Source organism: Stenella coeruleoalba (assembly GCF_951394435.1).
Source record: "Stenella coeruleoalba genome assembly, chromosome: 7".
Taxonomy (NCBI): domain Eukaryota; kingdom Metazoa; phylum Chordata; class Mammalia; order Artiodactyla; family Delphinidae; genus Stenella; species Stenella coeruleoalba.
Window position 1 is genome coordinate 111521880 of NC_137153.1, and position 12631 is coordinate 111534510.

General features: G+C 42.7%; 1 protein-coding gene across 6 annotated transcripts in view; it reads right to left on the reverse strand.

The window, feature by feature from the left end:
- The window catches only part of DENND1A (DENN domain containing 1A), a 494445-nt gene that overhangs the window by 277540 nt on the left and 204274 nt on the right, over positions 1–12631 (reverse strand). For all 6 annotated transcript variants that reach the window (XM_079927842.1, XM_079927841.1, XM_079927840.1 and 3 more), the window contains one exon: positions 1305–1374. In XM_079927842.1, the coding sequence (XP_079783968.1) occupies positions 1305–1374 (70 nt within the window). The remainder of the gene's footprint in view (positions 1–1304; positions 1375–12631) is intronic.

Sequence of the window (12631 nt, forward strand, 5' to 3'; positions counted from 1 at the left end):
CAGGTGGGATCTTCCCTGACCGGGGCACGAACCCGTGTCCCCTGCATTGGCAGGCGGACTCTCAACCACTGTGCCACCAGGGAAGCCCTGGTAACCCTTTTTGAGTGGAGCATTTCTTAGAACTAATGTTCTGTAGAAAATATGATGAAAAAAATTCTCTAACAGTTAATAATAATATATCTCTTTAATTAAAAATCTTAGGCCATTTACAAAAAAGGAAAATATAAGAAGTTAGATATATGGACAAATATTCAACTTACTAATAATCAAAGAAATGCAATTAAAACAATGAGAACTGTTCACTTGTCAAGAACACAATGAATTCAACAAATGATACTGGTGAGAGTATGGTGACCCGGGCACTCTTGTACATTGCCAGTAAAGGGTATCTATCTTTTAAGAAAACAGTACAATTCTTTTGGAAAGCAGTTTGGCAAATGTTTTTGAAATGTTTATGTCCACTAACCTTAAAATGGCCCATCTGAGATTCTCTTCTTAAGGAAACATTCCAAAATGAAGAAAATGTTTTATGCTCAAAGATGCTAATAGCTACACTTATAATAGTGAAAAAAAATCCCAAATAATGAAAATTTCCAGTAATACGAAATGTCTCAGTAAACCAAGGTACATGGTATGCAGCTGTGAAAAAGATTTACAACGTTTTTATTAGCATGGGGGAAATGCTTCTATTATTACGGTACCTAAAAACTGTGGGCGTGAAAAGTCTAAATACAGATCCAGTTGCCCCTTGACGCCCATGGAGGGTACTTCAACATACCATTTCTTCCAAAAGTACAGTGAGGTAGAGCTGAACTTTTAAAGTGATTTTCAGACCCTTAAAAAAATTACTGTAAAAGCACAAGAAAGCCCTACTGAAATGGGAAGTGGGACAGCTGGTTAGGTCACTTGCCAGTTAAGTGTTTTACTCACAAATCCCAGCAATTCAAATTTGTGCCTCAGCAAAATTATTATTTAATACATACGATGAACTTGTGGAGCTGCTTGGGAATGTAAGATGGTGACTATTAACTCCGAATGCGAAGGGTCTATTTATTACTTATTTAATTCAAAAGGTAAAGGAAGAAAACATCCCAAAATGCTAGCAATATTTATTTGGTGGGGGGGAGGGGGCAGGGGAGGGACACGTATTAGGAGTGATTTTTCTCTTCCTTCCTACTGCTTTCTGAATTTCCCAAATTTTCTGTAACGGGAATGCATTACTTTTTTAGTAAATGTTTTAGTGAAATACAAGGCATGAAAGTTAAAGTTTAGTTGTTAAAAAGAATAAAATAAAAGGCAAATACCTGTCCTTTTGTCCTGTAATCTGCCAAGATGTTAAGCAGCTTATAAAATACTTCGAACCAGGGGAGATAGCTGGGGGAAGAAGAGGAAACACATGGAATATTAGTACGCAGGTCAAAAACTTTAACCAGGAGCTAATTCAAGATGGTACATTTCGGTTTCTCTCTACATCGTGAAGAGCCTTCCTGTCGTAGGCTGTGCTGGAAACGCAGACTGGTAAAATGTTAATTATTTCTGAGATTTTAAAAAATTGCCTGTGTAAGGCAGAAGATTGAATGTCCATTATAAATTATTCCCATGCCTCAGAGCTAGAACAGGTTCACAGAGAAGAAATTCAAAGCAGACTCTGCAATCAGGAACCATCTCTGAATAGCCCCCCAGGCCCCACACCCACCCCTTCCAGGAAAGCTTCTGTTCAAGTTTCTCATGATTGGACACACACAGCCACACGCACACACAGCACGTCCACTGCTGCCATGTGCAAGGTGTCCCAAAGGCCCCATGAGCCTGTAGCCACTCATTAAACCTTCTATTACAATGCACCCTTCCCTGTACTTACTGCAGAAAGAGCTCTAACTCTGCACCCCACCCTGCCCTCCACCGGGTTCTGACCATCATGTCCCTTAACTCTGATGACAGCCTGGTCCTGACCTTACTCCACCCTCTGTGTGGCTCATAGAATGGTCTTTCTAAAGTGCGAATCTAAGCGGCACATTGGATTAAATTCCTGCAGTGGTGCCCCATCACTACGGGACTTCTTAGGACAGTGTTCAAGGCTCCTCTGTCAGGTCCTTGACTGTGTCTCCGGCTGTCCTCGCCCTGCAGCCCCACATACATACTCCTCTCACTGCAGCCACGTTCCGAGGAATGTCCAGGCATCCTCAAGCCTGCCAGAGCTTGCACTGCATACACTCGGCACTTTTCTCCCTCTGACCTTCATGATCTAGTCTAGCTGATTTCTACTCATCCTCCTAACAGTTCCCCAACCCCTCCCCATCCCCGCCTCTCATGCCCTAACTCCCTTTTTTCTGTGCTGCCCTGTCACGTGCAAACTCCTGTTAGAACAGTCCACACACCATGTGGCCCTCAATGGCGTGTCTGTCTTCCCAGCAGACTGAGCATGACGAAGAGGAAGGATCACATCTTTCTTTACTTTGTCTTCCTAGGACCAAGCATGGAGCCTAGCAGACCCTCAGTGCTCAGTGTTGATAGAACAAACAAAACCAAAGACTAACAACGAAGGCGCATTGTTGCTATAGAATTATTGTTGAAACATACCCCTACTCCCAAGAAGTTTTTTCACTTAAAATTTAAATGGCTTTGTTCTCCATAAGAAACTTTTCCAAAGCAATATCAAATACTCATGTGGGAAGAGCGTCATCCCAAGCGCCTGCCGACCTGCTCACATCTGCCCTGCTGTGCTAACAGTATCCGTTACTGATAGAGTGGAGCACTGACTCCATCCTGCCAAGCAGAGGGAAATCAGCGCCCTGGACAGATTACCAGCTGTACCGTTGAGGGTAATAAATGAAGTGAGAGGCAATAGAGAGGACAGATAAAGCGCACAGTTCTCTGTCATTAACGTCTGTCCGAAGCCAGCACATGCTACTGTAAAATTTAAGTAGCTTATCACAATATACTGATAAGCAACTTAACTTTTCACTTCTATGACAGTATTATCACTTATGTTAATATGTTTCAATCAGCTCTGGCAGCTGCATATTGATTATTACAGAGCAAATGACTGCTGCCACTTTACACAGCATTTACTCTGGCAAAGTAATGTAAACATTCAAGAGGGATTAGGGAGGAGATAAGTTTCTCCCTTCCTATTCTGTTAAATAAACCTCGGCTGAGTTAAAAGCCATTATAGAAGGAACAATAAATCCCCTCAGAAGAAAACTCCTGCCCAGATTAGAGGACTGGTAGCAAACAAATTCAACCAAGGATTACAAATATCTTTTTTTTTTCCCTGAAAGAAAAAAATACCACTAGTTAAATCCAGCAGGAAGGGGTCGAGGGGAAGCAAGAAGAGAAAATATTTTCTTGTAAGGAAACCATGGCTTCAAGTAAATGAGAGAAAAGCTGAAGTTATTTTAGGAAGTCCTGATCAAGTGACTTGGGACAGGCTGGCTTCTCTGATAACTTAGGACTGCGGTATACAGGAAGCAGTTCTGGCCACTAGGTTCAACTGACCAACATAGTTTGGGCCCAGAACCTCACACCTCCGCGTCCTGCCGGGCTGTGAGGATGCAGGAGGTTGACATGGTACGGCCACCCAGCCAACAGCAGACTGTGCCCAGGTTCTCACACTCAGCCTCGACCTCACCAAATCGATTCTTTTTGGCTACGCTAAGCAGAGCCCTCAGCCATGGGCGGTTTTGTAGTTACCCTGGAAATCAGCCATCTCTTTCTTCCTTCAGCCTGACTGGACACAACTGTTCCCCACATGTTGTCCCCTGTGCACTGACAGATGAATATCTAGTGATGGCAGTGTTAAGGTCTTGAAACCAAAACCCAGCTGTCTTCTTCAAAGGATCCCTCTTTTCCCCTGTTGGGAGGCCAGGGTTCACAGCTGAACTTTATCCAGTGGCGTTTCCTGTACTGCTTCATTAGTGCGGACACAACAGCTTCACGCTGCCTGCGAGGGTGCAGGTGAGGATATGGAGACCCTCCACTCCATTTTGTACTTGTCTGTCAGCATGGAGTAAACACTACTTCCCAATCCAGAGACAGGAAACAAACACTCCATTACACTGCTCCTCCCGGGACGGCTAAAGGACGGCGCCTGCTCCACTTGCTACCTTAATGCAACTGCTCGAGTTTGCAATGCAAAGCATCAACATGTGGTGGGCTCAGTCCAAGGCTGGGGCCCAAAATCCCAATCACAAAGCGTCCCTGCACTCAAGAAGGCCACAGTCCTACGTGGGAAAAAGACATATACAACAAGGAGTAATAGTTTAGGTGGGGGGTTGGAACTCTTCCCCAAGTGTTTTCTTTAGCGTAGGCTTTTGGATCAAATTATTAAACCAAAATGAGCATTATCATGACCCAATCAGCAGAGCCTTGATGGGAAAAAGCCAAAATGGGAAAAGTCTGCTTCCCAGGCACCGGCCTTGATCCAAGCTTCTCTTGCCAAATCATAGGTCAGGTAACTTTGTCCCAGGGTCTGTCCTTACTCCCTGACCTGACAGTCAAATGAAGAGGCTTTTGTTTTGTGTGAGGCAATATAAATTCTTAAACTTGAGAAGAGCTCAGGCAGCACTCAAGTATTGCTACACACATTGCTACACTCACTAGCGTGGGCTATCACAAGCCTTTGTGTGAAGTGCAGGGGCAGGTCCCAGAGATTGCACATAGAGTCAAATGGCTCACAGTCAAAATCACCTGTAAAATTCCCTTAAGATGACTCCAATGTACAGCAGACTTGGTTTGTATAGAAACAAAGCAGATGGCCCAAGTATGGGGGACCTATTGAATGAAAACTGCCTCTGTTCAAATCTGTCAGCTTGGTGAGCTGCTTACCCTCCAGGTGAACTTAGGAACTGAGTCCAACAGAGGATAGATAGATGACTCACTTTTCTAATCTCACTCCACTGAATGGCCTTTCAGTATAATCATTCCCACACATGTACGAGTGACCTGGAATAGTGTGTATATGATGGGATTCCACTCCAGTGTCTTAAGTACTAAAATAGAAAACCATTACAAATTTTAAAAAGCTCTCCCACTTCACTTGCTAATAGTTCAGTTCAAAGCCATTAAATGAGCCCAAGCAAGGTAGAGGGGTGTGTGTGTGTGTGTGTGTGTGTGTGTGTGTGTGTGTGTGTGTGTGTGTGTGTGTGTGTGTGTGTGTGTGTGTGTGTGTGACAGAGAGAGAGAGAGACAGACAGACAGAGACAGAGAGAGAGAGAGAGACAGAGAGATGGGGTGCAATGGTGGCAGAAGCGGACCAAGTTGAGAAAGGTGACCACCTGCGAGAAGAGTAGTCGTGAGCAGGACGTCACAGCACAAGCATGGAGAGGACGATATCCCCCAGATGGAACAAACTGGCACAGAGTTTTGGAGCCCAAGTGGGGTGAGGAGGGTTCCCTGGTAAGGGAAAGTCAGGGCTCCAGGAGGATAAGGAGGGTGTCTACACAGGAGGTAGCCTGGCTTGGAGTGTCAGAACTCAAAAGGGGTAAGAAGGGTGTATAAGTAGGGGAAAGGCCTGGCACTGGGTAACGAAAGCATCTATGTCAGTAGAAACAAGTTGACTAGAGTAGTATTAGAACCCAAGAGGATTAAAAAAGAGCATCTGGAAGGCATTCCAGTGTGGGATGCCAGAGCCTAAGTGGACAGGAGGGCTTCCATGAAGGATGGCCAGGCAGAGTTCAAGCAGTTGAGAAGGATGTCTATGGCAGTAGGAGACAGCAGTGACTGCCTTGCCTACAGTCCGAGTTCAAATGGGGTGAGGACGGCAGCCACAGAGGAGGGGGGCTACAAAAGAGGGAGACTGGTTACACACAGGGGAATAGATCAAGACTGATCAAGTAAGTAAATATATAATGAAAACCAAGCTTATTACTATTAGAGAAGAGAGTTACTAATATGAATAGGGAGAAAATAAGAATGAACCCTACCACACTGAACTGGAATTAGATGTAACTATGTGAAATCATGGAGAGAGATAAAAGAAATACAAATGTATGTATGTACATTATTACAGATATTACAGATACACATACAGATACATATATTCTCTAGCTCTAGCCACTGAAGGGCCTGGCATAGACATCCCAATTATAATAAGCACACTTAATGCCCAAATCCTGGCTTCTAAGTACCATTCTCCACTAGAAGGAACCAGGGCTCCTGGAAGAAATGCCTGATTCCAGGGCCAGGGCTGGGAAATACCTTGTGCTAGAAAAAAGGCAGTGCTCAACATATGCTTAGGGCATACCAATGGGACACAAAAGCTAGTATGGATGGGTTCCTACTGACCGTATCTGTGACAATTTGAGCATCAAAACAAATAAGGATAGAAGGAGATCATTTAATAATAACTAAAATAGGAAATCATGAGTCTATGCTGGAATAAATAAGCAAATTAAAACTTTGGTAAGGATAGGATGAGGATATTCCTAGTATACCTTTTAATTAAAAAGGGAAAAAGAATGGAGAATCCTAGGAGATATGTCCTCAATCAAGTAGTGGGACAAATTGAAATAGTGTACCACCTGGAAGAATGCAATGAAAAGAACGCAGAATACTATTACATTCCTGCCACAGAGTAGAACTTAATTCCTACGGAAACATCAGATAAACCCAAACTGAAGAAGCTTTTACAAATTAATAGCCTAAGTGTCAAGTTCATAGAAGTCTAGGAAACACTGAGGAGTTATTTCAGAATAAGAAGACTAAAGAGACATGACAACAAAATGCAACATGCGATCCTTAACTATATCCTTTATATACACTCACACTTACACACATACACACAAATGGGAGGTCCAAGTATTACATGGTAGTACTGCATCAAAATTAATACTAATTTTCTGATTTTGATGATTGTAATGTAGCTATGTAAAAAAAGAATCTTTTATAACACATACTAAAGTATTCGAGGGTTACTGGGTATTATTTTGGCAACATCTCCCAAATGGGGCATTTGTATTATACTCACACTTTTCTGTATGTTTGTTATTGTTTCAAAATTAAAAATAAAATGGGGAGGAGAGAATCTAAAGAGTCTCTTCTTCCATAAAAACTACCATAAGTAGGAACTTCCCTGGTGGTTAAGACTCTGCACTCCCAGTGCAGGGGGCCTGGGTTCGATCCCTGGTCAGGGAACTAGATCCCACATGCCACAACAAAGATCCCGCATGCTGCAAAAAAAAAAAAAAAAAACTCGCATGCCGCAAAGAAGATCCCATGTGCCACAACTAAGGCTCAGCGCAGCCAAATAAATAAATAAACAGTAGACCAACTAGAGTATACAGAAAAATGACATGAGTTGGGAAAATAAAATAAAAAATTTAAAACCATGGCTATAGGGAGGGGCATGCAATGGAGAGAAGAGCTGGTTGCAACTGTGAGTGGGAGTCAATACGCATCACAGAGAGAAGGTTGGGCTTCAGCTAAGTCTTGAAAGAGGCTGTTCTCTGCCTAAGGGAAGAAGGTTGGAATGGGTGGGGATAAAGAGCATTAGAGGCAGGGAAAACTCATGAGCAAGGGCTTGTAGGCACAAACCACTGGTGCAGTTGGAATAGCCAGAGAGTAGGGTGTGCAGGCTGCAGGAGGACAAAGATGAGGCAGGGGCAGAAGGGCCAGGCTCTGGAGGGGCTCTCATATGCCAAATGCACGGGCCTCCCTTTTATTCTGGAATCGGTGGGGAACCAAAGGGCCAGTTAAAGAGAAGCAACATTCTGAAGATGAGTATTTAGAGCCAGGCAGAAAGTGATTATCTCCCCCTCACCATAGCCCAGTGGGTCATCTCAGCCTTACCAGAACCACTGTCCACTTTGCTACCCTAAAAAGAAAAACTTCGATAATATGATCTAGTTATGGGCTTCCCTGGTGGCGCAGTGGTTGAGAATCCGCCTGCCAATGGAGGGGACACAGGTTCGGTCCCTGGTCTGGGAAGATCCCACATGCCAAGGAGCAACTAAGCCCATGCGCCACAACTACTGGGCCTGCACTCTAGAGCCCGTGAGCCACAACTACTGAAGCCCACGCACCTAGAGCCTGTGCTCCACAACAAGAGAAGCCACCACAATGAGAAGTCCGCAAGGAAGAGTAGCCCCCGCTTGCCACAACTAGAGAAAGCCCGCGCACAGCAATGAAGACCCAACAAAGCCAAAAAAAAAAAATAATATATATATATATATATACACACACACACACACACACACACACACACACATATATGATCTAGTTATACACATAATTTGAAAAAGATCAACAAAATGCCCTGGCTGTAGTATGAAAGTGAAATGAAAAAGTATTTTATAACAAAAAGTTTAACATTTAAACACTCAGGCACCATTATATTAGAAGATATAATGAAATAGTACCTCCCTGAGGGCTTGCCACAGATGTGCATCTACTCATGTTTGGAATGATGAGTTTAAAGCTAAGAAGAGTGACATGCAATACAGTCTTTCAACTTTTCTTTGTGATTTCCACTGCCTAAGAAGCCCTTAAAACTTCATTGCAGGTACTCTAAGAGAGGTATCCCTTCTTTTCCTACTTCCTGCCAGCAGATTTTGCCGATTCATTGGATGACAAAGCATCCCTTGGCTAAGGCTACTTGGCATATTACCAACCCCCAACCCCCAAATTTAAACAAGCAGAGCAGCATGGGACATCGGGAGAACACAGACTTGAGTCGAATAACCTTGTATGAATCTCAGTTCTGATACTTAGTAGTTGTGACACCTCAGGGAAGCAATCTCTCAAAGACTCAGTTTCCTCTTCTACAAAAAGATACACACCATCTAACTAATGTAACTGATGTATACAGAGACACCCAACCCCGGGCCTGGAATACTCTTCCTGTCCCTCTCTGCCTAACATTCCTGGTGTCTGCTTCAGAGGTTCCTCCAGGACTCTGTATAGGAATTAATTCATCAGGCCCCGCAGTCACCAGAGCAGACAGGAAATTACAACCTGTTATAAGAGGAAGACACAAATGATATGACCGCTTAAACCAGTAAGTCCCCACTTAGCCCTTCCAGTTTGACTAGCATCTATACCTACTCCTCTGTCAGTGTCTCGTTGGTCAAATGTCTACAATAAAATGCAAATAAAGGACTTCCCTGGTGGCGCAGTGGTTAAGAATCCTCCTGCCAATGCAGGTCAGGACACAGATTCGAGCCCTGGCCTGGGAAGATCCCACATGCCGTGGAGCAACTAAGCCTGTGCGCCCCAACTACTGAGCTGCACTCTACAGCCCACGAGCCACAACTACTGAGCCCGTGTGCCACAACTACCAAAGCCTGTGTGCCTAGAGCCTGTGCTGCACAAGAAAAGCCACGACAATGAGAAGCCCGTGCACCGTAACAAAGACCCAACACAGCCAAAAATATAAATAATAAATAAATTTATTTTAAAAAATGCAAATAAAAGCTCAACCTTTGCAACGATGCAGGATTTCATGAAGCCCTTGTTAGAGATGCTGGACAACCGCTCAGAGCTAAGGAAAAGTGACTGATATATAAAGACCTGGCAGCATTAGACCAGGTAGCAAGAGACGAAGAGAAAAATCAAGAAAAACAAGGATGGTGGCACATCAAAAGAAAATGAATTCAATATCAAAGGGTTAAGAGAGGCCTTGGGGAAATTGATGACGTCCTCAAAAACTTTTGGAAAAATGACTCCTTTTATGATTATGCTATGAAAGTCAAACATGAAGTGTTATTATGTCTGAAAAATCATACCACCACCGACAAAAAACTCACTTGACTCATTATTCTAAGAATTAATGTGTTGTTGGAATAAAAGCTAGATTTTGTCAAAATGAATTGATTTTCAAAGTTTGTTGCATTTTTTCTAGATAAAAATTCTAAATAAGCCCCCCATTTTTACTATAAAATTTTGGTCCCACTTAAATAAATGCATTTTAGTCCCAGCATATGAGGCCGTCCTGGGCTTACCCTATATGAAGACTCACCTCAGTTCTTGACTAGTATCAACTCCATGAGAGCAAGGATCATGACTGTATATTGACTGTTTAATCTCTAGTGTGTGCCTGGCACATGTTAGACATCCACTAAGTCAGAACTTCCCTTGACAGATGTAACTCATCCCTATAGTTTCTACTAAGGCCATTACCACTAGAGCCACAGAGAAACAGTCAACCAACTCTTATTAGGAGGTGGGGCTCCAAATTTAGGAGGCAGCATTTTGGTTAGAAAAATGATCCAGAACCAAAAACAACTCCTATCAATGGACTGCTGGAGTGACAAATAATTTAAAATAGAGTGAGCAAATAAATATTCTAAGCAGACCAAGAAGTACCCACAAACTTAAGATTTCTTGCTCCTTGTCCATCCCTTCAATGCAAGTAAACCCTGCTATCTACTTTTTTTGTTTCTACTTCAAGTACTGTGGGAAGATGTAATATGGGAAAATGTCAAAAACCAAGCTCATTATTGTAGTTTGGCAACTTAATTTTTCAAGCACAGGTGAACCTCTAAAACTGCTCAAGAATCCTCTAATCCGTTAGTGTATCAGGCCCCATGTTCCCACAGAGTCTGCCCTAAACTTACTTTTTCTCCCATCTCTAATCCATCTCTCCTGCTCTTCAGAAGATTTTCTTCTCTCCAAACTTACTGAAGAGAATAGCTCTAACATGAGCTTCCCTTTCTCCTACTCCTACACCTCTCATGCCCTCCCCTTTCCCTCCCAATTGGAGATGGAAAGTGGGAAGACTCTAGTCTCCAACCACACTGCCTTCTATAAGACTCATCTTCTCTCTCATTACACTCAGCCAACAAGCATTCCCATCTTTAAGCCCAACAAAAACCATCCTTGTGTGCTAGTCTACAGTTCTCAAACTACAGCCTTAGCACCAAGGTGCACACATTCCTCCCTATGAGAAAAACATACCACAACCTCCTGAGCTAACCACACTAAACTTCAATGAACATACTCTGGAATTTAAAATTGAGGTGACGTTTACAGTCCAAACATCACACATTTCCAGATCATTCACTTTTCAAATGTTGCAGTCAATCATACATGAAATCACATATTCCTCCATATTTATTAAGCCGCATCCAATATATGCCTGGCACTCTGCAAGGTGCATGGGGAATGAGACCCAGGACCCAGCATTTGGAGAGCTCACTGTCTCAAGAAGGAAGCAGACACATTGGCAAATACTGTCGGCAGCGCTGGGTCAGTGCTATGACAGAGGTTCACAGAGGGAACAGAGGAGAGGTTCTGGAAAGTCTTCCCACAGGAAATGACACTTCGCTGATCAACTTTACACAGACTGCAAAGTCAGGAGACCCACTGTTCTGTCACTAGCTGTGGCCTGAACTGTGTTTCTTCTCCCCCACGTGTGAAATGGGGATATACTATCTACACTCACATGGCTGTTGTTAGGGGGAAACATATGCACCCACCATTGAGCCTGGAACAGAATAAACAATGGTTTTTCTTGATGAAATTGTACTCTTTTGCCATTAAGATTAAAAGTTGGAGGAACCTAAATAAGAAAAAACGAACAATCCCCTTTGGGAGATCAGAGCAAGTCTCACTCAATCTGAGCATTCTGCTTTGCTCACAGTTGCTGATCTCAAATTGTAAATTTATTATGGCATCTGGTTAAGCTCAAGAATCTCTGACTTGTGTCCATAATTAATATCCCATTGTGATACCTATTACATCTATGCAGGAAAATATGTTGTATGCACTGAATGAGCAGAAATATTAATTTGCATTAGGAAAAAAACCAACAAGCTCCCGTAAAACATCTGTGCTTACATAAATCTACCCAAACATACACTTGGATTTGAGTTTGGAAACAAGGCTCTTTTCCCTCTTGATGGGTATTCAATAATTGTTGCTTTTAGACAGCGGATGTGTCGTCTTCTTTTCTATGACAGTATTACTATGATTGAGGGAGATTGCTCAGGAGGAAAGCAAGGAGGCACTTTTCTGTTATCACCAGTGAAGTGTTGGTAACAGAAGATCTGTGGAGTAATGACACCTGCACTGACAATTCAGTGTAATTCTCAGATATTTTCCATTGAGCCCAGAGAGGATGAGCACATAGGCCTTTCATCATTTTCCTAAGAGAGTTTATGATGCAGCCCACCTCCTGTATTCACACACCTGCAAGTTTTTTCCCCATTCAGAGCATCTTATTTTATGGTTTAAATTACTACTGTAATATAATGTAATGGGTTAGTGAGGGTCTAACCATGGCCCACCTTACAGAAGCTTTCACAGACTAAAAGAGAAACACATTGTCTCTACTGAAAATGAAAAACACAACAAAAGGAAGAAATGGCTACACAAGAAGTCCTGTCCTACTTCCAGAAGTAAACAACAAAATTAATTATCCCACTGAGACACCATTTGATATTATTCTCATTTCAGAGCTAGGAAGTGGAAGCTAATGGAGAAAAGTGGGAAATTTATCAAGCAATAGGTGCTTTGAACTATTATTCTTTAAAACAACTCTATGAGATGAACTATCATTCCATTTTACAGATGAGAAAACTGAGTCTCAGAGAAGTGAAGTAACTTACCTAGGACAGCACAGTTACTAAAAGCACAGCTCAGACACAAAACTAGTCCAATGTGATTTCTATCCTACTCACTCCATACAACACAG